The sequence below is a fragment of the Cetorhinus maximus genome, chromosome 21 (genome assembly GCF_964194155.1).
Source record: "Cetorhinus maximus chromosome 21, sCetMax3.hap1.1, whole genome shotgun sequence".
NCBI classification, from domain to species: Eukaryota; Metazoa; Chordata; class Chondrichthyes; order Lamniformes; family Cetorhinidae; genus Cetorhinus; species Cetorhinus maximus.
Genome location: NC_135899.1, coordinates 19,686,209 through 19,713,582, shown reverse-complemented (window position 1 = coordinate 19,713,582; position 27,374 = coordinate 19,686,209). Strand labels below are relative to the sequence as shown.

The window sequence follows — 27,374 nt, the reverse complement described above, 5'->3', positions numbered from 1 at the left end:
CTTGGAGGTGAAAAGTTGCTTCGAGATTTCACTCCGAATGGCTTCGGTGAAATTTTAACGATGATGACAGAACTCTCCTCATGTTGATGATGGGTGACAGTATTTTCCAAAATCGAGTAGAATTCCGACCGGTGGGGAGGAATGTCTCCAATGACAGGAACTTCCCAGGTTTTCCCTCCATTGAAATGAATGTCAGTAAATTCCGGTGGGCTGTGTAAGGGGTGTTCATGTCCCCCAGGCCAGATTGTCCTTTCTGTACCCCACACAGGAGCTGTTTAACACCCAGACAGTGACATTAAAATCCAATGTTCAATACTGTCAAATGTATGAAACATTTTGCGCTAGAATATCAGACAATATCTCTGCAATAAAAGAAGACATTTTTTTTCTCCAATCGACATTGATCTCTCCACTTCCCCTCTGCCGCCTTAACTCTTTGGCCAGAATTTTTCCGTCGGCGAGTTGGGGACGGGTCCCGCTCGCCCATCGAGGGCTAAATTCTGCCCTATATTTTTCCAACTTTACTGAATTATCTGTTTATAATCCTGATGTATCTCAAAACTTCAATAACCTGTGGTTTTCCTTTCTGCCGGAGCACGAGTGTCGGGGGAAGCTCTTCAAGTTTAACCCCAATAGGATGCCGTTTGATCCCCTCCCATTTTCCATTGGCCTGTCCCACAGTCTTGCCCCCCACACCCTGTGATGTTCTTCCTCTTTATCAAGGACTGGGAGGGCAGCACTGCCTGAGACATGAATGCACAGAGCTCAAAATCCCCAAGGCGGAGTTTGAATATCTCTGGATTTTTTTTTCTATTTCCGAAACTAAATCTTATTTTCTCAAGCAGTTACAAAGAAACTCCAAATACATTCTGCATAAAAACATATTTCAAGCCTCCTTGTCAATGCATTAATGCTCTCGACCTCAGCCACATCATGTGGCAGCGAGTTCCACATTGTGACCAATCGCCAGATGGACAAATTCTTCCTAATATTGGGGGAAATAAGTCACCCCAAAGCTTTCCTGCATCAGTTGAGGTGTCCCTGGGAAGGATCCATGAAGCACAGAGGTCTGTGCTACAGAGTTACCTGGGAGGAGACCCCCTCGCCAGTAAATCCGCTGCTTCATCTCTCCACACTCCTGCAAAGAAACATTCCGGAAACAAGTGAAAAATATCTAATTTTAGTGCCATCTGTCAGCTGTGGCTCGTTGGTAGCTTATTTACCTCTGAATCAGCAAGTGGTGGGATCGCGTCTCATTCCAGATGCTTCGGTACAGAACTCAGACTTGTTCTTATGTTGACTGATGTATTTTCCAACGTGACACCAGTGACTTCCCTTCTAAAGTACTTCCTCTGCTTCAAAGCGCGTTGGGACGTCCAGCGGCTGCGAAAGGCGCTATTAAAACACAAGATTTTCTTTTATTAAATATAAAGTAACTTGACAGGTCGAACCCTCTAAATTCTCTGAATCTATCTCTCGAAATGCTTTCTTGAAGTTATGGTACTTTTTGCCTTAGTGTGAGCGACTGCAATCAGGAACGCATTTTAAGGATCTGGATCTCACACTTTGTTTCACCAGACGGTTTGTAATCGGCAGCAAGTTCACACTGGAGAAAAGTGCAATAGAATCTCGATCCCACCGATCTCCCCCTCCTCTCTCCCTCCCTCTCTCTCTCTCTTTCTCTCCACTGTCAACATTCCCTGGAGCCCAACCCGCCCTCGACAGGTTTCAATTATTCCCCTCCGTGCTTCAACTCTGCTTTTCCCCCTTTAGACTGGGCGTGTTATTTTTACTGTCCTGTGTGGAAGTCACGAGGACATAGACTACGATGGAATAATAATTCCCTGAGGATCGAAGTGAACGTTATAAGAAAATAGCTGTACTGAGGGTGTGCGGCAGCAACATCGAAACTGAAAGTGGTTTGAATCAGGAAGTGCTGAGTGTGAACATGGCTTCCAGAGAACAGGTCCGGAGTTTGACCGAGGAGGCAATTTGTTCCATTTGCCTTGATTTCTTCACTGATCCGGTTTCACTGCAGTGTGGACACAACTTCTGCCGCTCCTGTATCACCCAGTGTTGGGAAAAGAAGGAGATAAACTCCTGCCCGGAATGTAGAGAGGAATTTCCGGAAAGAAACCTCAGGGCAAATCGGGCCTTAGCGAATCTGGCCGAGAAAGTTCGAAAATTAAAGCTGGATCTGAAAGAGACGGAAAGCAAACTTCACTGTGAGGAACATCAGGAAGAACTGAAGCTGTTTTGTGAAACTGACAAGAAATTGATCTGTGTCACTTGTGTAGTTTCGCGGGAACACAAATCTCACAACTTCCTACCGATTAAAGATGCTGTTGAAATCTACAAGGTAAAAGGGGATATATTTTCTAAGTTGATAGTTTTATCATATTTTCATGGTCTAACACTTCAATTCTGTGTTTTTCTCTCCCAATCCCAGGGTCAGCTGAAATCTTCCTTAGATTCTCTCACACAGAAGAAATCGGCGGTTCTAGAAACGGAACAGAAACAGAAGCGGAAGATTTCCGAAGTCAGGGTAAGGTCTCCCTGTGCTGGTTTTCTGGGATCTCGGTCAGTTTTGCTCCCTTTATCGCGGGACATTAATTATGTTTCACATTTCATTTGGTAGGAACAGTCGAGCAGTCTGCAGACCCACATCACATCCGAGTTCACTAAAATGCATCAGATTCTCACTGAGAAAGAGCAGCGACTACTCAGAGATCTCAGGGAAGAAGAGGAGAGGATTCTAGAAAGAATGGAGAAAAACCTTCGAGTGATTGAAGAGAATTTAAATTCTATTGAGGAGAAGCTCTCAAAGTTGCAGAAACAGATGAAGCAAAAGGACGAGTTGATATTTTTAAAGGTGAGGGAATATATTGCGGGTCAGTTCAATGAAACTTCACACAGTCACAAAATAACTGATAACTGTGGAATAAATATAGAATTTACTGAATAAACAAAAACGGAGTTAAGCACATTTCTGTCTGTTTCGTGGCAGTTCTGCGGTCTCCCCGAAATAATCGGCTTCCACATTGCAGATTCCCGAGAATACCTGTAACCTCCAGAGAATGAGTTTTCTTGATCTTCACACTTGCTTTGTGATTATTTCCGTGTTGCCAAGTTTAATTTTCACCTGGACCGCCCATTGTAATCCAGTTCCAGTTCATGTTGTGAGTGGGTGTGGGTGTGTCTGGTACGGTGTGTGAGAGTCACTGTGTCTGTGAGCGGGACTGATGTTGAGTTCCAGTTTATTTGACTCTCCACAACCTTCCTGCCAAAATGCATCACTTTACACTTCCGTGTTGAATCTAACATGCTCTGAGTCTGCTCATTTCACCAGCCGCCCTGTTTATGTCCTCCTGAAATGTGTGCGGTTCTGGTTACCTCATGACAGAAAAGTAATTGAATTAGAGAGGGTACAGAGGAGATTTACAAGGATGTTACTAGGACTAGAAAATTGCAGCTATGAGGAAAGATTGGAAAGGCTGGGGTTGTTCTCCCTGGGACAGAGGAGACTGAGGGGAGATTTGAGATATACCGAATTATGAGGGGCCTGATAGAGTGGGTGGGGAAGGGCCTATTTACTTAGCAGAGAGGTCAGTGACCAGGGGGCACAGATTTAAAGTGCATAGAAAGATGAGAGGAAAGATGATGAAAAACCTTTACACCCAGACGGTTATGGGATGTGGAACTCACTGCCTGTAAGAGTAGTAGAGGCAGAAACCCTCAGCTCATTTAAAAGCTGTCTGGATATTGACATGAAGTGCTGTAAACTGCAGGGCTGGTGGTCAAATGATGCAAAGTGCGATGAGGCTGGGTGGCTTGTTTTTCATCTGGCGCAGACAGGATGGGCCGACTGGCCTCTTTCTGTGCCGTAAACTTTCTATGATTCTAAATCTGTTACTGTGCTCCTCACTGTTCGTGATTCATTTATTTCAGGAGGAAGCTTGTCGGAAGAGAAGGTAGGACATGTTTTCTGCTGAAACTCTGCACGATTTGGTAAAATAACTCAGAAAGGTTTTGTTATGAATTTCTTTTCTACTTACAATCGCAACATTAAAGTGCCGTTCATCGGGCGACAATAACTCTTCTTATGGTTTAAGCACCAGTCTTTTATTGTTATGACATGTTTTATTGCAGATATTAAATTAGATTTCTTATAACTGGTCCACATGATTGTATTAAATTACAAGATGCCATGCCGTCCTGAAGTGCTCACTTGCAGGCTGCAGACTGCTGTTGGTGCGGCTGTGGCCTTCCGACTGACCCTGAGAGAGCCACACCGTCCATGTTTCCATGGTGTTGACCATCCATGTCCCTGCAAGGCTCCTGACCAAACCGAGACAGTCACATGTTAAATGGGAACAGGTTTTGTTTTTATTCCAGTATAGAACCTTGACCTGTATCCTTAACACCGACAAGACAGACCCAGCAGATTTGGCAGCACTGTGGTATAAAGTTTGGAGGGAGTTGCCCTGGGAGTACTTAACATCGACTCGGAACCCGATGAAGTTTCATGGCATCGGATGAAATATGGGCAAGGAAACATACTGATGATGACCACGTAGCAACCCGTTTGCCAACACCCTCCCCCCACCCCTCCCTCACATACTCTTTGGCTGATGAATCAGTACTCTTCCATATTGAACGCCACTTGGAAGAAGCACCGAGAGTGGCAAGGGTGCAGGATATACACTGGATCGGGCACTTCAATGACCATCACCAAGAGTGACTCGTTAATGGAACTCCCTCCCTAACAGCACTGTGGCTGTACCTACACCACATGGCATGCAGCAGTTCAAGAAAGCAGCTCACCACCAACTTTTCAAGGGCAATTAGTGATGGGCAGTAAATGCTGGCCTAGCCAGCGATACCCACATCTCATGAATGATTTTTTCATAAAGCGCCACTACTGGCCGAGCTGGTTCTGTCCCAAAGGACATAGCTGCTAGACTGGGTATGTGGCAGGTGATGAGGTAACCAACAAGAGGATAAAAACGTACTTGATCTCATCCTCACCAATCTGCCTACCGCACATGCATCTGTTTATGACTGCAGCAGTAGGAGTGACCACTGCACAGTCCTTGTGGAGATGAACTCCTGCCTTCACATTGAGGATACCCTCATTCAAAACTGGGCATCCATGAGGCGCTGTTGGCCATCAGCAGCAGCAGATTTTACTAAACCACACTCTGCGACCTCATGGCTCAGCATATCCTGCACTCGACTATTATCTCCAAGGCAGGGAATTAACCCTGGTTGAATAAGAGTGCAAGAGGGCATGCCGGAAGCAGGACTATGCATGCCTAAAAATGAGGTGTCAACATGGTGAAGCTACAACCCAGGCCTCCTTGCATGTCAAACAGTGTAAGCAGCAATGGATAGACAGAGATAAGTGATCTCACAACCAATGGATCATATCAAAGCTTTGCAGTCCTGCTACATCCAGCGTTGCATGGCGGTGGACAATTAATCGACTAACGTAAGGAGAAGAGTCCACAAATACCCCACCCTCAATGATGGGGAGCCGAGCGCATCAGTGCAAACAATTAAGGCTGAAGTATTTGCAACCATCTTCAGCAAGATGTACCCAGTGGATGACCCATCTCGCCCTTCTCCAGAAGTCCGCAGGATCACCGATGCCTGTCTTCAGCCAATTTGATTCACTCCACGTAATATTAAGAAATGGCTGAAGGCACTGGATACTGCAAAGGCCATGGGGCTTGACAATACTCTGGCAATAGTACTAAAGGCTTGTGCTCCAGGACTTATCGCACCCCTAGCGAAGCTGTTCCAGTACAACTGACATGTACCCGGCAATGTGGAAAATTGCTCAGGTATATCATGTACACAAAAAGCAGGACAAATCTAACCTGGCCAAGTACTGCCTCGTAGGTCTACTCTCGATCATCAGTGAAGTGACGGAAGGGGTCTTCAACATTGCTATCAAGTGGCACTTACTAAGCAATAACCTTCTCACTGACGCTCAGTTTGGGTTCTGCCAGGGTTGCTCAGCTCCTGACCTCATTTTAATCTTGGTTCAAGCATGGACAGCAGAGCTGAACTCCAGAGGTGAGGTGAGAGTGACTGAACATTACATCATTTGACCGAGTGTGGCATCAAGGAACCCTAGCCAAACTGGAGTTAATAGTAATCGGAGGAAAACTCTCCACTGGTTCGAGTCATAACTATCTCAAAAGAAGATGGTTGTGGTTGTTGGAGGTCAATTATCTCATTTCCAGGAAATCACTGTAGGAGTTCTTCAGGGCACTGTCTTATGCCCAACCATCTTCAACTGCTTCATCATTGACCTTCCGTCCATCATAAGTGGTCAGAAGTGGGGACTTTCGCTGATGATTGCATTATGTTCAGCACCATTTGTTACTCCTCAGATACTGAAGCACTCCATGTCCAAATGCAGCAAGACCTAAACAATATCCAGTCTTGGGCTGACAACTGGCAAGTAACATTTTCCCCACACAAGTGCCAGGCAATGGCTATCGCCAACATGAGAGAATCTAACCGTCGCCACTTGATATTCCGTCGCTTGATATTACCATTACAGAATCCCCCACTATCAACATTCTGAGGGATACCATTGAGCATAAACTGAACTGGACTAACCATATAAATACAATGGCTATAAGCACAGGTCAGAGGCTAGGAATCCTGAGTCTTTCCATCCTCTGCCCTTGTGTTTCAAAGTTATCTTTTGCTCAGTTGTAGAGAGAAATTTCACTTTCTATCACATTTGTTCTAACATGAAAAATGCTGAAAGATATGAATTTTGGGGTAGCTTCACCATTTAAATCATGTCTAAAATGCTCAAATGGGATGAATTTATAGCATTAATTCTTTGATATTTACAGGATTAGTGATGACACTCCGAAACTCTCAGTAGCAGATGTTGCAGCCCTGTCTATCGGAAAGTTCATAGGACCTTTACAGTACAGAGCTTGGAGGGAAATGATCAATTCCATTGACCCTGGTAAAACTTTTATATTAATTTTCCTAACTATAATTCCAGTTGTGAAGGGAATAAATGAGCTCCAAAGTTCCAGGGGTGTGAGGGAAACAGGAAATCCAACGTTCCTCCAGTGAGGGGTTGTGGTCGTATGATCTTCATAAGATTATAAGAAATAGGAGCAGCAGGTGGCCTTTTGGCCCATTAAACCTGTCCCGCCATTTGATAAGATCATGGCTCATCTAACTGTGGCTTTAACTGCCCTTTTTCCCTGTTCCCTATAGCCCTTAACTCCACTGTCGTTCAAAATTCTGTCTAATTCAGCCCTGAGTCTATACAACAGCCTCTTCTCCATTGCTGTCTGTGGAACAGAATTCCAAAGGCTAACATCCCTCAAAGAGAAGAAATTCCTACTCATCTCTATCTCAAAAGGGAGACAGACCCCTGATTTATAAACTATGTCGACTGCTTCTAGATACCCCCACGAGAGGAATCATCCTCCCACTATCAACACTATCAAGCTCCCTCAGAATCACATATGTTTCACTAAGATCACCTCTAATTTTTCTAAACTTCAAGAGTATAGGGTTAAATGTCTCAACCTTTCTTCATCAGACAACTCCTTCATCCAGGAATCTGCCTAGCGAACCTTCCCTGAACTGCTTCGAAGACATAAATATAACTCCCTTAAGTAAGGAAATGAAAACTGTGAAGTGAAAGTCAACATTGTCCCAGAGGACCATCGGCTGCGCTCTCATTGGAGATAGATGACTGGTGGTGAGCTTAACCTGAGGGTCACCACACCTCAGGTGTGGGGTGAGGTTGAAAAGGCAGGGCCTTCATGGATGTTCAAAACCTCCCCACACATGAACAATTCCTCCCCCTCCCCCTCCCCCACTCTTTAGGTTAAAGTCCTCTCCACAGACCTAGTTGTACAATTTGCCAGGACACTGGTTCCAGCGTGGTTCAAGTGAAGGCCATTCTAATAGTTTCACTCACTTTTTCCCCAGCGTTAGTGCCAGTGCCCCATGAATTGAAACACATTTTTCCAACACCAATCTTTGAGCCACACATCCAATTCTCTGATTGTATTCACTCCATGTCAATCAGCTGATGCCTCAGGCAGAGATTATTACCTTTGAATTTAGTGCCTAACTGCACATACTCTCACAGTAGAACCTCTTTCTTAGTCCTATCAATATGAGTATCCACGGGGACTATAAGAACTGGATGCTTTTCCTCCCACTCCAAGTTCCTCGCCAGCCCTGAGAGGATTACTTTGACTCTGGCACAGGACATGCAACACAGCCTTTGGAATGCATGCACTTGCCTGAAGTGAAGAGTTTCTATCCCCCTAACTAACCTGTCCCCTACTACAATGACATTCCTTTTTGCATTTGGATAGCTTTCTGCACCACTGTGCCATAGTCAGTTTGCTCATCCTCCCTGCATTCATGCTCTCGTCCACATGAGGTGCAAGGGCTTTGAATCTGTTGGGCAATTGCAAAGGCTGGACTTTCTAACCTGACTTTCTTCCCTTTCCCTGACCACTGAACAAATCGGAATACCTAAGGGTGTCACTGCCTCCTGGAACAAAATGTTCCGGTAACTTTACCCCTCTCCAGTGCATTGCACTGTCCAAATCACGGATTCCAGTGGATCAGCTCAGAGCTGAGGTTCCTCAAGCTGCAGACACTTACTGCAGATGTGTTTGCCATGAATCAGACGGGTAGCCTCTGGTCCCCACCTGCTGCAACTGCAACACATCACCTGCTCATCTTTATTTCATTTTTATCTAAATGATTCGATTTCAAGTGGCTCTGGTGGAATGCAAACAGAGGATTATAAGCATTTTATTGCTGTGTAAGTGCCACATGATGGCATTGTCAACATCACATTCTCAAACTTACCTGAAGAGTAGGCTGTTGGACCATTGATTGTCCGCATTGCATTTGTCCTGCTTTTTGTCGGCAGTATATACTTGGGCAATTTCCCACATTGTCGAGCAGATGGCTGTGTTGTAAGTCGACTGGAACAATTTGGCTATGGGTGTCACTAATTTCAGAGTTAAAATCTTCAGTACTACAGCTGGGATGTTGTTAGTGTCCATTGCCTTTGCTGTATCCAGTGAGTTCATCCCTTACTTGTGATCATGTGCAATCAGTTGCCTCAGCTGAAGACTGGCATCTATGACATTGGTAACGTTGGAAGGAGACCAAGATGAATCATCGAGGTCATTGTTTCTCCTGCAGCTGTTGCCCTGATGTGAGATGTGGTGGTTGCCACGAGTACTCAATCAGTGTTAAATCTGCTATGTGAGTGGCACGGATGCAGTTTTAAGGCTAAGAGACTGAAGCTCTACGCTGTCTTCTTAACAGTAGAAAACCAGAGGCTGCACATTATTCTTGACTGCAAGAGGGATTTGGGTGTAATATTAAAGAGATGTTTGTGCATTTGCCTAAATCCTTTGTCGACCGCACATGGAGAATTTGGTGGCGTGCTCGTCTACTTTATCTCCATTATCAAAGGTGGCAGTAGGCCTCACATAAAAGGTTTTTAACCATAGAATGATAGAAAAGTTACGGCGCAGTAAGAGGCCATTCAGGCCATTGTGCCTGCGCCAGCCAAAGAAAAAAGAAACTAGCCGCTCATTTTAATCCCAATTTCCAGCTCCTGGTACATAGCTGTGCAGGATACAACACTTCAGGTGCAGATCCAGGTACCTTTCAAATGAGTTGAGTATTTCAGCCTAAATCACCAACCAGGCCAAGACTTCCAGATGCCCATCACCCTCTGGGCGCAAAATATTTTCCTCATTTTCCCTCTAATCCTTTTACCAATCACTGTAAATCTGTGCCCTGTGGTAACCAGCATCTGATACAGTTCCATCACAACGTCTTTGCCTTGGACTTAAATACCTCATCCAATAAAGAAAAGCATTCCATATGGTTTCTAGAGCACTGTACCCACTTGTACTGCCACCTTCCAGGATATGCGGCATGCACGCCAACGTCTCTCACTTCCTCAGCCCCACCTCAAATGCATTACTCACACTTATCCGGATTGAATTCAATTTTTCCACTCAACAAAACCATTGATATAATTCTGGAGATAACAGCTACCCTCTTCACTTCCAACTACAGGGAAAATGTTTGTGTCATCAGCAAATTTCCCAATCATACCTCCCATATTTACGCCCAAACCATGAATATATGCAACAAGCAGCAAGGACTCCAACACTGAGCCCTGTCAATCACCACTGGAAACTATTTTCCATTTGCAAAAATATTTATCGACCATGACATTTTGTTTCCTGTTGCTGAGCCAATTTTGGATCCAACTCGCCACCTTCCCTGTGACCCATGTGATCTCACTTTCCTGACCAGTCTGCCATGTGGGACCTTGTCAAATGCCTCACTAAAATCCATGTGGACAATGTCTGCTCCACTACCCTCATCAATCCTCCTTGTTGGTTCCTCAAAAATTTCGATTAAGTTAGTAAGACATGATCTTCCCCTACAAAACCATGCAAGCTATCCCAGATCAATCAATGCCTTTCTAAGTGACACTTTATCCTGCCTCTCAGAATTGATTCCAATAATTTACCCACAACTGAAGTCAGGCTGACCAGCCTATCATTTTCTTGCCAATCCCTCACAACCTTTTTAAATAATGGTACAATGTTTGCAGACCTCCAACCATCTGGTACCTCACCTGTCTCTATTGAGGATTGGAACATAATCCTCAGGGCATCCATTATTTCCTCCCTGGCTTCTCTTAACAACCCGAGATACAATCCATGTGGTCCTGGTTATACATCCACGTTCAAGGATGTCAGTTCCTCCATTACTTCCTCTCTCACTATACTTATTTTATCTAATATTTCACACTACTCCTCTTGAACTAGAATGTTTGCATCATCCCTCTCTTTAGTGAAGATTGAGACAAAGTACGCATTGAGAACCCAGCCCACATCCTCAGCATCAACGCACAGGTTACCATGTACATCTCTGATAGGCACTACCCTTCCTTTAATTATTCTTTTGCTCTTAATGTACTGGCAAATCTCCTTAGGGTTTTATATGATTTTACCTGCCAACATTTTTGCAAATCCTCGCTTTGCTTTCCTAATTTACATATTTACTTCACCCATGTACTTTCTATACTCCTCTAGACTTGCTTTTAGTGACTGCCATGAGCCTTCTTTTTTTGCTTCATCTTGACCTGTCTGCTTCTGTGTAACCTGGGGGCTCTAGATTTGTCAGTATCACCATTCTTTTTATGGGGACATGTCTCCACTGTGCCCATAGAATCTTGCTTTTGAATAACCCCCACTGATTTGACAACATTTTCCCGTCTAATGACTCTACCCAGTCCACTTTTGCCAATTAACCTCTCAGCTTTGTAAAATTTGTCTCCCCCCAATTTAGAACTTTTATCCCTGCTTTCTATTTGCCCTTTTCCATAATGGTGTTAAATCTAACTGTCTTATGGTCAGTATCTCCAAAATGGTCACCCACTGCTACTTCATCCACTTGCCCAGGTTCATTTGCTAAGACTAAATCTAGAATTGCGCCCCCTCTCATTGGGCTTGTTATGTGCTGGCTAAGAAAGTGCTCTTGAATGCAGTTCAAAAATGTTGTGCCCTCTGTGCCCTTCACACTGTTTGCATCCCAATTCATATTAGGGTAGCTAAAGTCTCCAAATATTGCTGTCCTATTGTTTTTGCACTTATAAATTTGCCTACATATTTGTCCCATTCCACCATTTGGGGGCCTGAGTACACTCCTAGTAGTGTGCCTGCCCCATTTTTATTTCTGAGCTCCACCCATAGGGCCTTATTTGATGCTTCATTTTGGATGTCATCCCTCCTTTCAGCTGTCATTGATTCTTGAACCGATAATGCTACACCCCCACCTTTTTTATCCCCCTCTCTACCCTGCCTGAAAACTCTATATCCGGGGATGGTAATCTGCAATTTTTGCCCCTCCATATGCCAGGTTTCTGTTATTGCGATGATATCATGCTGCCATGTGTCTAACCAAAGTGCATTGGATATCATTGAAGGATCGTTGCTTGTTTAGAGCACGAGGAGAGGGAGTGTCGATTGGACCTGTGCTGAGGACTGTGCGGATATCCATGTGAATGATCAGCAGCTTTAACTGTCCTCTGCCGGGTCCATGCAGGAAAGAAGTTTTCCTTGGCTGTGGGTGCCACAATGACAGATCACGGTCTTCCACTAAAGCTAAAGTCCATCTGAGACTCAGACTCGTAGGTGTCTCTGTGACTGGAGGGTCAGGGGCCTTGCACCTCAGCAAAGCATATTGCAGGTGAGGCACTCAGTGAGTGGACTACAAAGAAACCCCTAAACTTGTTGGCATGATAAACATGTCAAGGGATATGCGATTATGATGTGTGAGTGGTGACCGGGGGGGGGCAAGAACATGATAATCTCTCATCAATATGCATGGAACAGCGATTTATAGGGGTCAAACGTTCTCATGTTGCTCCTCCCTGTCTGGTTATGGTTGAAAGAGCTCTCTGCTAGGTCGGCTCCCCTTTGAGAGCAGGTGTCAGGGTTAGCAAGAGCCGGCCTCAGGGAAGTCAAGATGGCGGCCATTGGCCTGACCACAGGTGTATCACAGGCGGTGCTCATATCTACAAATGGGTGAAAGGCAATGCTGGAGGTGCCTTCGTAGATCCCGGGATCTATCTGCCAGCTTCTCCACAATGAGCTGCGGCCACAAGGACTTGGAGGGAATCCAATGCTGGTGGCGTTGAAGGTCACCCCTGCCTTGAACTTCTTTAATAATGTACCCATCTAGGGCTTCACTTGGAACCAATGTGTCAGCTTTCAGTCAGTGACACACAAGTGTATTCAGAATGCCCAATCAGGATAGTGCATCTCTGGAAAGTTTAGATTTGACATTCCTTCCAATCTGTCGTGTTCAGGACTTTGTCAGTGCATTGCTGAAATCACAATTCTACTTACAGGTGCCTGAGGTTGCAGGAGATGGTGCAGATCCTAATAAGCACATTTGGCGCCAGGGTTCAGCATTTTATTATAGTTGAGCACATGCAAGGCTCAAACCAACAGCAGGGAAGATGTCACTACTGCAATTTAATTCTGCTCTCATAAATAAAGGTACATTTGCGAAACCTATGGTCAGTAAACAAGAAGGTGCTGGGGCCTTCCAGCCTCCAAAGGATAGAAAACCAAAAAGTTCAACAAATGTCCCGGAAGCTTACTCTGCCTGGAATCTGGTAACTATCAGATTGGTATGGGCCTGTCTACCACATCATATTCCAGCTATAGCCTCTGCATGTGGTTTGGCCACATCCTGGCCCTCCCATCTCCTTCATTGTCCTTCTCATCGGAGCAGACATCTTGCTTCCCCATGTCTCGCTCAGGCAACACATCCCCCATTTGTATCACGAGGCTGTGCAGGGTGCAGCAGACAATGATGATCTGAGACAATCTCAGTATGGGAAAGCACTGCCTGAGCCATCCAAACATCTGAACCTCATCTTTAGGAGCTCAATCACCTGCTCAGTCAGGGACCTGGTAGGGGTATAGCCATCATTGTATCTCCTCAGCAGTACTCTGCGGGTGGTGAACTGGCATCATCAGCCATTTTTGCTTGGGGTATTCCTTGTCCCTGAGAATCCTGCTCGGCAATCACCGAGATAGTTCCTTTAATACCCTCCACTACCCTCGAGACCCTACATTGCCTTGTTAACATAGAAAGACTAAACACATGAGCCCTTGTCAGGCATGACCATTCAGTTGGGGGTATGGAGTTTTGGAGTCATGAGTTGGCCACCACCCTTGCTTCTTGGAGGCTTCCACCTCTCTCGCTCCATTCATCCCTGCCTCTGACTGCAGCTGATGGCGAATGGACAGAATGAAAGGAAGCTCCATACCTTGCTGGGATCTCGATGTGATGAGATGGGCATAAACCTGCTGACGTGTGGGCTTCACCATAGAGGGGAGAACACGACTGAGCATGGATGACATCCAGTTACCTCATAATTATTAGGGTGTCCCTTTAGTCGGCCATTTGTGCTGACCTTGAGCACCGCCCACCAAAAAGACCTTGCTCCCACTTCGAGGCATCTTACTTACTGACTAACTGCGTGGTCAACGTCAGATTTGAAGAATGGTGTGTGTCACCTTCCAAACTTCATCCGCCAACTTCTACCCTTCCCCCTGCCACCCACCAACTTCCCCCCATCACATTAACCCACCCAATATCAGCTTTCCACTCCCCTCTGTCATGCTTGAACCTCCCTTCGTTCCACTGGGCATTATTCTGATCCACCTCCACATGCCCTCCCGACCCTGAGATCTGATGAGTACAGGCCCAACCTAAACAACCCCTCAAAACCTTTATTAGCCAACCATGCAATAATATACACTTCCAACACCAGTTGTTCAGTGAGATCCGCTTGTCGGAGCCCATTCCCACGTGGTCAGTCTGCTGAATGACTTCTCCTGCACGACTTCCTGTGACTGACCACGTCACGCTTTCCTGGCTGTCCCTGTGGCTGTGGCTTTATATCCCTTTCTGACCCTGGTCCCTTGAGATATAAGTTAATACCTTGATTCGGGTCATCCAATTGTGTTTCATGCCTTATCAATCCCTCCACTTGCATGTGGTCATTTCCTGCTCTCAGCAGGGGATATCTCCAGGTGTATGGCAGCTATGGATGTAATATCTGTATCTTGATAAGGCAGTAAGAAAGCTATTCACACATATCCAGAGAGGCCATTGTCTATGAAAGTTGCTGTAGATGGAGTGCCTGTTGGTGAGCCAGCACCTCAATGACATGTCCTGAAATGTCTGTGTGCCTAGTTAAAACTGTCTTTATTTTTAAACAGTTCAAAATGAGTTTCAGAAAGAGTAAACCTTGTTTGGATGGTAATGCAATATGTGAAAATCAGACAGTAAATCAGTAACCCAGCTTACATCGTGCTCAATATCAATCTCCATCGGAGTTAATGGAAACAGATATTGAGAGGAATGTGTTCCGAGCTGCTACTTCAGTGTTGTCCAAGTCACACAACCGTCCATAACAAATTTCACCCCCTCCCCCTGTGTCTCCATGTCACCTTGGGGCATCTGCTGTTGACTCTTGATCGCCTTCTGGATGAGAAAATCTGGATAGTGAACTTGTCCCTCATGTGCAAGTGCACGGGTATAGAAAGGAGCAGTTTCAGGTGCAGTGTTTGCACCAATGAGCACGTCAAATATGCCTTTGGAGGAGTAATTTCTGCATTTCTGGACACCACACTTTAGGAAGGATGTCAAGTCCTTGGAGAGGGTACAGGGGGGTCTTACCAGCACAATAGCACTGATGAGGGTCTTCAGTTTACAGGGTAGTTGGATAAACTGGTAATGCTCTCCCTATAACAGAGAAGTTTAAAGGGAGATTTAATGCAGGAATTTGAATTATGGGGGCTTTATTGAGCAGATCAGGAGAATCTGTTTACTCTGTTAAGTGTGTCTGTAACTAAAGGCTAAGATTTAAAATAATCACCAAAAGAATTAGAGGGGTAATGAGCAAAAATGAAATCTCACAGACTATGTTCATGATCTGCAATTCATTGTCTGAAAATGTGGATTTCATAGGAACTTTCAAAAATGAATTGAAGATGTTCTCAAATGGACTAATATGCAGGGATCCGGGCAAAAAGCTGGACTAGAAGATTAAATTGGACAGCCTGCACAAGTACGATGGCCTGAATGGCCTCCTTCTGCACTATAAGATTCCGTTATCTAGTCCAACTCATAACTGGGCTGGGATGTTTTTAAGGGACTAGGGCAGTCCCGAAAACAGACGTTAGGCGCCATCCATCTGCTAATGTTGGTGCTGTTTTGGACTCTGTCCAAAAAATGAGATGTCCTGAGACTCAAGCCCTGAGCCTTGGGTTTCCTGGACATGGATGTGGGCGACAGTGAAAAGCTGAGCACATTTATGTTCCTGTTTACAATATGGAGATGGGGGAGGCAGCAGTGTTATTCTCAGCTCCTCAATGCTCCTGTCCACGCTGGATGACACAATGCCCACATCCCTCCCACTGCTGCCTGGCCCCTTCACACTCTACGCTCCCTTACACACTGTCTCCCCAATATCACCCACCCAAATCTGCACTTGCTCTTTCCGCGTCTCTGCTTTCTCCCCTCCTCCACTCTCTATACTCGCCACTCACTCCCTCTTCCCCCCCAGTCCTCCCTTCCTCGATTTCTTGCTCCCATGCTCCCTCTGCCTCCCCCCCTGCAGATTTTCCTCACAACCCTCCTTCCTCACCTTCTTTCTCTCTCATCTCACTTTCCTGGTCCCCTGCTCCCCTCCACCTCCCTTCCCGTGGCCTCTGTTCTCTCCCTCTGCCCATTCCTACACATACTCCACTCCCCATCCATCCCCTCTCTCACTCACTTCCCTCCAGTCAGTCTTCCCTCCCCATTCCGCACTTCTTCCCTCATCTTGGTCCCATACTCTCCCTGTCCTCCCTGTCCCGCACACTGTCCCTCGCAATCCCCCCTCTTTTCCCTCCAGCTTTCTTTCTCCTCTCCCTCTCCCTTGCTCCCTCTCCGCTCCACCTCCCAACCTCTCTCCCCTCCCCCTTCCACCATCTCAGCCCTCCCCTTCCATCATTGTCACTGTCCCCTCCAGCTAACTCTGGCTCCACTCTGTTCACTCACTGACCACACCCCCACTCCTCCCAATCTCTCACTCCTTCATCACCCTTTCTCCCTCCCCTCCCCCTCCCTCTCCCCTCTCTCTATTCACACGTTTTTTTTTCTCTCTCTCTCCCAATCCCGCTCCTGTGTTTGGGTTGCTGAGTTGTAACTAGTGGAGTGATACAGGGATGAGCGCTGGGAACTCAACTATTTACAATCTATATCAATGACTTGGATGAAGGGACCGAACGTATGGTAGTTAAATTTGTTCATGACACAAAGATATTAGGAATTTAACTTGTTAAGAGCACAGGAAGAGTCTACAAAAGGATTTAGATAGATTAATTGATATTTAACTTAGCGGGTGGATTATAATGTCCAAATTCATGAACTTGTCCACTTGGCAGGAAGAATATCAAGGCAATGTATTATTTTAATAGAGAGGATGATTAAAACTATATTGTTGGAGTTCTGACTGTGTATTTTCGGTGTGGAGCGATTGTAAGTTCACACCTGTGGGAATAACCTTTGTTAAAAACAAAAAGCTAAAAGCTACTGCGGATGCTGGAAATCCAAAACAAAAACAGAATTACCTGTAAAAACTCAGCAGGTCTGGCAGCATCGGTGGAGAAGTTCTCCACCGATGCTGCCAGACCTGCTGAGTTTTTCCAGGTAATTCTGTTTTTGTTTTGGAATAACCTTTTTGTTGTCTGGAGATAGTAACATTTAAGGTTCAGAATGTACCAAGGGTTGATACATTCAGATCCTGTCTCAGGGCAAGGGGGCTGAACCCTGCTGGGAGATCACAGGTTTTCAGGTGAATTCAAAGGACAGTGAACAACCATTTGTGTTCATTTGTATTGAGTTTAAAGAGTTGGGAGTAGCAGTTGGTGCAGCAGCTCAGCTGAGGAGCTGGGACCGTGCCTGTGTTGAGATGCTGGAGTGGAACTGCGGTCAGCAGGTTGTAGTTTGCCCTACAAACTACCAGGAAACTCAGGTACAGGCCACGATCTTTCATTAGTGATTCAAGCGTACGTAGGGAGAGACAGCGTTGGGCAGTCCGAGACCGAGCTGTGCAGATTACAGCGAAATCTTTTTATACACAATTAGTCACAGACTCGTAATCTAATCTTGTCAATTCACAATCACATGCTTAAAGAGGCCTTCGGCTTTTGTCACTTATTTCCCATGTATACAGACACTCGACATTGTTCTCATCCTCGCACGAGCACCATCTCCTGCTGACTGTGCAGGAGTCTGTGCCTCCTGACTTCAACATCCACTCACTCCCTCGCCTTGTTCTTTGTTCTCCTGCCTTGCCCATCTCCTTTCTTATTCTGTCTGAAAAACATCTGCTGTTCTCCCATTCTGCTTTTCTGCTTATATTTTATTGTTACTAACAGGCAATTCTAACTAAAATTGTTTAACCCTTTCAAGATACTGGAGTAGATTAACTCTTGGCAGGAGTAGATCGTGCAGCCCTTCCAGCCCACTCTGGCATTCAATGAAATCATGGCTGATTCTCTACTTCAACACCATTTTCCTGCACTATCCCCGTATCCATTGATGTTTTTAATATGTAGAAAACTATCCATCTCAGTCTTGCGCATACTCAATGACTGAGCCTCCAAAGTCGTCTGGGACAGAAAGTTACAAAGATTCATCACCCTCTGAGTGAAGAAATTCCTCCTCATCTTGGTCTTAAATGTCCTGCTCCTTAATCTGAAACTGCGTCCCCTAGTTCTCGACCGCCCCACCACCGCAATCAGGGTAACATCCTTGCTGCATTTATCCTGTCAAGTCATGTCAGAATTTTGTATGTTTGAATGAGATCACCTTTCATTTTTCTAAACTCCAGAGAGCAAAGGACCCGTCTATTTAATCTTTGCTCACAGGACTGAAAGGTCCGAGGAATACTCTGGTACAAAATTTCAACACTCGGAGTCCAGATGCAATATTCAAGTGGTTCCTTTATTACACATGCGGGCAGCTAACGCTGGGCAATCCAGGCGCTTCTCCACCGAAGTTCAAATGAGCACAGTTTATATATTTTTTACTACCAGTTACAACTTAATGGTGCTAGTTAGACAAAGGCCACAACACAATAATCTGATCATTGTGTTCTTGTACAGTAATTGCAGTGCAGAGACTGGGCATTATCCTTTTGGGAGACAACAAAGAATATGCGTTTGTTCTAGACAAAAGTTTTACGGGGGCTGACTGGGTGTGGTTCGGGGCTATCAAATGGTGTTAAATGGCCTTCCCCATGTCTTGATCGAGTCATCCTGAGTCCCTGCCCATGTGTGTCTCCCATTTCCTAATTGCAAATTTACAGCTGAGCCCTTTGTACAAGTTTTTAGCTTTCATGTAAGGCGGTGATTGTTTGTGTATGCTTTGGCAACCGAGTTGCTGGTCCTAGCTGGCACTTTAAAATAAATCCAAATTTTCTGCATCTTCAGGACAATCCCTCCATTCCAGGAATTTATTTGTGAACCTTCATTACACTCAGTCTATGGCAAATATACCTTTCCTCATGTTCGGAGACCAAAGCTGCACATATTAGTGCAGATGCAGTCTCACCAAGGCTATATATAATTCTAGTAAGACACCTTTACTCCTGTAACCAAATCATCTTGCAATAAAGGCCAACAGAGCATTTTCCTTCTAAATTCCTTGCTGTACCGGCTTTCAGTGACTCATGAACATGGACACATAAGTCCCTTTTATGCTTAACATTTCCCAGCCTCTCTCCATCTAAGAAATACCCTACATTTCGGCTTTTCCCACAAAAGTGGATATTCTCACATTTCTCAACCTTGAATTCCATGTGCCACATTTTTGCCCACTCACTGAGCCTCTCCAAATCTCCTTCAATCATCTCTGCATCCTGCTCACAACTAACACTTCCATCTGCAAACTTGGAAATATTACATTTGATCCCAACATTCAAATCATTGATATGGATTGTGAATATCTGGGGCCCAAGCACCTATCCTTGCGATACCCCACTAGTCACAGCCTGATCACCTGGAAATGACCCATTTATTCCTACTCTTTGTTTTCTGCCCATAAACCAGTTCTCAATCCAAGCCAGTACATTCTACCAAATTGCATTTGCTCTGATTTTGTTTGCACACCTCTGTTGTGGGACCTTATCAAAAGCTTCCTGAAAATTTGAATAAACGACATCCTCCAGTTACCCTTTCCCTATTCTCCTAGTTACATCCGCCAAAAACTCCAACAGGGGTTTGTTAAACGTGATTCCCCTTTCATCAAGTCCATGTTGATTCTGCCCAAGCTTCCCATTATTTCTAAGCCTCCCGTTATCACATCCTTAATTTTAGGCTCTTGCATTGCCACTACGACTGATGTTCGGCTAACAGGTCTGTAATTCCCTGTTTTCTCTCTTCCTCGTTTCTTAAATAGTGGGGTTACATTTGCCACCTTCCAATCTGCAGGAACAATTCCAAAGTGTCTCAAATTTTGAAAGATGACCACCAATGCACCGACTTTCTCTACAGCCACCTCATTCAACATTCTGGGATGTAGATCATCAGGTCCAGGGGATTTATCTACTTTAAGTCCCATTAATTTCTCTTGTACTCTTTTTTAAACTAATAATATTGTGTTGCAGTTCCTTGTTGATATTTGTCCTTTGATCCTCCATTATTCCGGGGGGTTTTTAATGGTGATAATTGACATTTTGGCAGATTATGAGCAAGTTCATGTGATTTGCCTTACTCGTGTCTGTCATTAACCATGTGGTTTGTGGTGTGTTCGACCGCAGTTTTCCAGTTAATTAATGTTTACCTCATGTTAATTCTTTATGTTAGAATATAAGAGATAATATTATCTGTTTGCATTGTTGACTCTTGGTTAGTAAAATTCTTCTGTTTGTTTCAAAACATGGAATCTTATGGATTTATCCTCTTAGCAAGCAACTGGGATTTCAAATCTGGTCAACTAACATAAAAAAGTTAATGGTCACTAAGCAGATCATAACCAAATTTGAGGGTCTTGCCTGGGACTGTATCAAATTTGGGGTCTGACCTCGCAATGTACCAAGGGAGACAGCAGAACTCTACAGTAGAGAGGGATCTGGACAATCTGGTACATGAATCACAAAAATTACTTTGCAGGTACAGCAAGTGATTAGGAAGGTAAATGGAATGTTCATGTTTATTGCAAGAGGAATCGAGTATTAAACTATGCAATTGTTGCTACAGCTGTACAGGGTCTTAGTGAGACTGCATCTGAAGTCTGTGTACCATTTTGATCTCCTTACTTAAGAAATGAGATAGTTACATAAGACGCAGTTCAGAGAAGATTCGCTCGACTGATTCTTGGGATGAATGGATTATCTTATGATAAAAGGTTGAACAGGTTTGGCCTTTGCTCATTGGCGTTTAGAAGGATGAGAGGTGATCTTACTGAAACGTGTAAGACGCTGAGAGGATTTGACAAGGTGGATGCCAAGAGGACATTTACCTTGGAGAGGCATCTGGAACTAGGGGGCAGTTTTAAAATTAGGAGTCTCCCATTTAAGACTGAGATGAGGAGAATTTGTTTTCTGTCAGAGGGTGGTTAGTGTTTGGAATTCTCTTCCCCGGCAAGCAGCGGAGGCTGAGTCATTGAATATATCCAATCAGATCAGCCATTATCTCGTCGAATGGTCGAGCAGGCTTGAGGGACCGAATGGCCTACCCCTGCTCCTAATCATAGCGTTCTTGTAATTTAATTTTCTTTGGTACCTTACAGGCTCAGATTGTATACAATCTGTGTGGTGACACTTTCATACCTGTTTCGCAGAAGTATCACTCCCCACCTAGTCTCTCCAGCTCTCTTTCTCTCCAGCCTGCTGTTTCCTCCCCCCTTTCTCCCAAACCTTATCTTTCCCCTTCCCGCTCTCCTTCTCACAATCTCTCTTCCCTCTCTCATACTCTCTCTCTCCCTGCGTCACTATCTCTTTCCACACCCTGTCACTCATGCTCTCCCGTCCTTACGCTCTCCCTCTTCTCCCCCATCCTTCTCTCCACCCACACTTTCTCACTCCCCTTGTCCCCACACTCTCTCACTCACCTCCCACTCTCCCTTTCTCTTTGCCTCTTTAACTTCTGCTCTCATTATTACCTCTGCCCTTCCCACAATCTTTCTCTCTCCCCTTCCACACACACTCTCCCTCTTCCTGCCATGCACTCACCCTCTCAACAATGCTCCTGCTCGATCTAATATCAGTCCCTCCCGCCCTCTACCTCCATTCCCCACCCATTGTCCCTGTCAGGCCCATTTCGCCCTCTCTTCCACCGACCCAGACACTCTCTCTCCTTCCTCTCCTTCCCCCTTTCCTCATCATTCCACTATACCTCTCCCACGCCCTCTCCTCCTCCCACGCTCTCCCTTTCCTCTTCTACACTTTCGCCCCTCCCCTTTCTGCTTTCGTTCACATTCTCAGCAGTCTCCCACTCTCTCTGAGACCTTCACATTCTCTCTCCCACCCTTGTAAGCCCTCCCCTTCTCTCTTTTTCACTCTGCCCGATTTGCGTTCACCCTCCAGTTCTTGCTCGCTCTCTCTCTCACGCCTTTAAACTCTCCCTGCCCCCCTGCACTCTCCACCCCTCCATCTTGTTCTGCCTCACACACCATCACACTCTCCCTGCCCCCCTGCACTCTCTACCCCTTCATCTCACACTCACATCCCCACACACTTCCTGCCAACCCCCTGCTCTCTTTACTCCACCCTCTCTTCCTTACCCACTCTCCCAAAATCTGTCATGCTGGTCTCTCTCTCTCTCTCTCTTTCTCTCCGGCTTCCATGTTCTCAAACCCTCCTGCTCTCACTCTCTCCCACCTCTTCCTCTCCATCAGTCCACCCACACTCTCCCTCTCCACGTTCCTGCTCCCTCCTCTGCTGCCATTTTCTCTCCTCAACTTCACCTCCCCCCCCTCCATCTCTTTCCAGCTCCCTCTCTCTCTCTCCCCGCCTCCCTCTCTCTCTCTCTCTCTCTCCCACTTCCTCTCTCTCTCTCTCTCCCACTTTCTCTCCCTCTCTCCCACTTCCACTCCCTCTCTCTCTCCCTCTCTCTCTCTCTCCCGCTTCCTCTCCCTCTCTCTTCCTCTTCCTCTCTCTCTCTCTCCCTCTCTCTCTCCCGCTTCCTCTCCCTCTCTCACTCTCTCCCTCTCTCACTCTCTCCCACTTCCTCTCCCTCTCTCTCTCCCTCTCTCCCTCTCTCTCTCTCTCTCTCTCCCACTTCCTCTCTCCCTCTCCGGGCTCCTTCCTCACACTCTCTCCCCCTCCCCAGCCCCTCTCTCTAAATCACTGATTGTGTTATTTTAACTTTCCCCCAGCTCCAGCCTCTCTGACTCTGGATCTGAACACAGCGAATCCCCGGCTCATCCTGTCTGAGGACCGGACCAGTGTGAGACTCGGAGACAAACGGCAGCGGCTCCCTGAAACCCCGGAGAGGTTTGATCCCCGGGTCTGTGTCCTGGGATCAGAGAGATTTACATCAGGGAGACATTACTGGGAGGTGGGGGTGGGGGAGGAGACTCTGTGGGGGCTCGGAGTGGCCCGAGAGTCTGTGAACAGGAAAGAGTTAATCGACCTGATCCCCGAGTCCGGATTCTGGTTTGCGTGGCTGGTTCCCGGATTTGGTTATTTAGCCGCCACCTCCCCCTCACCGACCCCCCTCACCCCGAGTGTGAACCCCCGGAAGATCGGGGTTTTCCTGGACTATGAGGGTGGACAGGTGTCATTTTACAATGCGGACAACATGTCCCATCTCCACACTTTCACCCACACTTTCACTGGGAGAATCTTTCCCATCTTCCGCCCGGGATGGAATGACGGCGGGAAAAACTCGGCACCGCTGACAATCTGCGGGATTCAAGGTCACTAACAGATCCATCCCATAATTTCACACCGGCTCCCTGCCTCCTGCCAGCTGTAAACTGATGGGTGTGGGTCTCAGTCACAGGTGGAGAGAGAAGCCAGGTTAACATTCCGGTTATAAACCCTGTCTGGGAACTGGGAACTGAAAGATCAGCGAGGACCTCTGTAGGGCTGGGGGAAAGAAGGAGGGGGAGAGAAGAAACAAATAGAAGCTCAATTGTGGAGAGGAACTTACTGGGTAGAATGAGCTGTGAACTGCAGGAACCCGGTGACCTTCCTGCCTGTAATGTTGCTCCACAGGCGGAAGGTGGTGGGACATCAGCGTGTTTGAGATGAATCAGTTCAGTGATTCTCAAACTGGGGTCCGGGGAGTCTTTCCCGGGGGGTCCAGGAAATAATTTCTCCAGAGGGTGGGAGAGAGAGAGAAAAGCACAAGAGGGAGAGGAAGTGAAGTGGGGGAAATGACAAGCTCCCCGCTTTGTATAAATTCCCAGGAGTTAGTGTTAGACCTGCATGAGCAGCTGTCAAGATTTCCACCCCCAAACCTCCCGAATTCTCTCCCTTCTTCACGGTGATGGACATTTCGGCTGTCATGGTTTTCAGCGGTGAGTCTGATATTTCCTTTCGGTAGGAGGGGAGGTGGAAGACCAGCTGCTGCTGTGATACTCGTCTGCCTTCAATTTGGGCTCAGACAGTGAGCAAGTGCCGTTATCATGCTGTCTGGCCTGCTGAGTATTTCCATCATTTTCTGTTTATATTAATCTCTAATTGGTTTGTTTCTTGTAACCGCGATAAAACTGTCATCTTGACTTTCTTCACACTCTCACCATGTTTCAATAACACTGAGAAACTGGACTCGGTTTGTACACGCCTGTAAATATTGCCCAGACTGTCACATACAAGTGGGTACTCTGTATTAAAATTGGAGGGGTGTTTCCGGTTTGTTTTACATTAAAATAGGAACGTGCTTTGAGACTGTTTGAGCATGTCAATGATGTGACACTGTTGTGAATACTGATTTGATAATCTGTCTGTATTGAACGTGATGTGTGAACTGATCGGGTATGTATGCTATTAACAGGCAGTGTTAACCACGTGAAAAGTAGTTAAGTTGCTGCATTAGAATGTTTGTGATGGTCTTTCTCATGTACTGACGCATCTCCGAGTGCAACATGATCATTTGAATATCATTGCAATTTCTGTGATGGTTATTTTGAAATGTTCTTTTAGATATTTTAGGAACAATGTATATTTTGCAAAAAAAAAGCGGAGTCGCAGTTATCATTTATCTCTGGTTTGTCTGCTCTGTCTCATCACTTTCCCCGTCAGTGAAATAGTCCTTAAATAACTAGTATGTAGTTACCTATTTTATTAAAAACATTATTAAGTCTCTCTGTACATGTAACCTGTTCATATTATCATTTTTATATAGAATTATAATTTACATTGGGGTTCCATGATTACATTTGTAAATTGGTTCTTCAACCAAAAGAACCTGAAAACGAGTGGAATAGAAGCAGTTTTCTCAAAAAGGACACAGTTCATCATTAAATCTGAGAAGCAGAAACTAAACATGCTGTTTGTTTTATTTACAAATTTCTCCAGAGTCTGGGTCCTTACAGCCCCAGTTCCAAATTCAGCTGGATGATTTGAAGAGCTTCTGGCTGGAGTAAATGGAGTAACAGTTACCTGTAAATTGTCCTGAAGTTTACTCTGGTACTTCAGCCATCACTACCGTGGATAGGGACCTGAGATGTGCAGTGGGAATGCCAGCCTGCTTCAGGTGGGAAGCAATGCAAAATCATAAAATCACAATGCACAGACTGTGGTCAATCAGCCCCCTCTGTCTGGAGGGGCACCTTGATAGAGCTATTCAACTGGTCCCAGTCCAGTTCCTTTACCCCCACTGCCAATCCCTTTTTGAAAGTTAGTTTTGAATATTGTTTCCACCACACTGGCAGGCAGTGCATTCCAGATAATAACTGGCTGCGGGAAAATCTGTATTAATCTCACTCTGGATATTTTTAAAACAATACCTTACACCTGTATCCTTTGGTTGCTGAACCCTCTGCCACTGGAAACAGCTTCTCCCTATTTTCTCAAAACCTTTCATGATTTTGTACTTCTCTATTAAATTTTCCATTAAACTTCCCTGCAGAGACACTGGCCATAATCTTCCAATCCCCTTAGGTACAGGAGAGGAGCCAGAGGACTGGAGAATTGTAAATGTTTCATTCTTGTTCAGAAGCGGTCTAACAATAAATCCAGCAGCTCCAGGTAAGACAGTTTAACCTCTCTGCTGGGAAAGCTTTTAGAAGTGATAACCTTGGACACAATTAAAAAACACGTAGACAATTGTGTGGAGTACTTAAGGAAAGCCAGCCCGGATTTTTCAAAAGAAATGTGTCCAACCAATTTGACTGAGTTTTCTAATGCCGTAACAGGTATGATTGATAGGGTAACATGGCTAATGTGCTATTTCTAGACTTCCAAAAAGGCATTTGAAAGAAATCACATAATAGGCTAACATCATAAATTTGAAGCCCGTGGGATAAAATGGGCAGTGAAAGTGTGAATATGAATTTGCCTCAGCAGCAGAAACAGGTATGGTGAATGGTTATTTTTCAGACTGGAGTAGTTTTACAGTGTTGTTCCCAAGGGGTCGGTGTTATGACATGGCTGATGATGTGTGCTGGGCAGACCACATCCACACGGGAGACTTGTTCGCTCTATCACAATGGTTTTACAATTTGTATTTATTACGAGATGTGTGCACTAAATTCAGAAATAATGTGTCCACTAAGACTTTAGAGATCTTAAAAATGAAATTAGAGTATTTATTAACAAAATAAAAGATTTTAAACACATAAATCAGACTACAAATTACTTACTCCTATACCAACTTCTAACATTCTTAATATTAACCTGATTCCCAGCTACACATCCCCCTTTAAGGCAACAGAACAAAATAGATTTTAGAATTTAAAAAACCCAGCAAGTTAGCACAGTGCCCACTTGACAGTGGAATTCCAAATGACCTCCCCAACTTCAGTTACTTTACATAGCAGACTTATGCATAAATGGCTGGGGGCTTCTTGAAGGCAGGAATGTGAGCGGTGAGTAGGATGTTTAGAGGCCTCAAGGCAATTTAGACGAGTTAAGTGAGTGGGAAAAAAACATGTCAGATGTAGTATAACGTGGATAAGTGTGAAGTTATCCACTTCCCTAGGTAAAACAGGATGACAGAATATTTTTTAAATGGTGTCAGATTGGGAAATGTTGATGTACAAAAGGACCTGGGTGTCCTTGCATACAGATCACTGAAAGCAAGCATGCACGTGCAGCAAGCAGTTGGAAGAGGACTTCAGTACAGGGGTAAGTATGTCTTCCCGCAGCTATACAGGGCCTTGGTGAGACCACACCTGGAGTATTCTGTGCAGTTTTGAACTCCTGAGCGGAGAAAGAAAACTTTCCAGACAGGCAGTGCAGCGAAGGTTCACCAGGCTGATTCCTGGGATTGTCGTGTGAAAAGACATTGTGTCGATTAGACCTGTATTCACACGAGTTATAAGAATGAGAGGGGATCTCATTGAAACATGTAAAATTCTGACTGGGCTGGACAGGCTGGATACAGGGATGATGTTTCCTCTGGCTGCGGGGTCTAGAACAAGGGGTCTCAATCTTAGGATACAGGGTAGGCCATCAAGGACCGAAATGAGGAGAAACCTCTTCGCTCAGAGGGTGGTGAATTCTCTGCCACCGAGGGCTGTGAAGGCCAATTCACTGAATATGTTGAAGAAGGAATTAGGTAGATATCTGGACACTA

General features: G+C 45.3%; 1 protein-coding gene across 1 annotated transcript; it reads left to right on the top strand.

Annotated features, from left to right (window-relative positions):
* The first annotated feature begins 1,929 nt into the window (after positions 1-1,929).
* LOC144695449 (zinc-binding protein A33-like) lies at positions 1,930-23,555 on the top strand. Its single transcript, XM_078566336.1, has 6 exons — positions 1,930-2,359; positions 2,450-2,545; positions 2,639-2,872; positions 3,949-3,971; positions 6,879-6,997; positions 23,005-23,555. Exons 1-6 carry the CDS (start codon positions 1,949-1,951, stop codon positions 23,553-23,555), a joined length of 1,434 nt encoding a protein of 477 aa, XP_078422462.1. The 5' UTR covers positions 1,930-1,948.
* Positions 23,556-27,374: the final 3,819 nt, after the last annotated feature.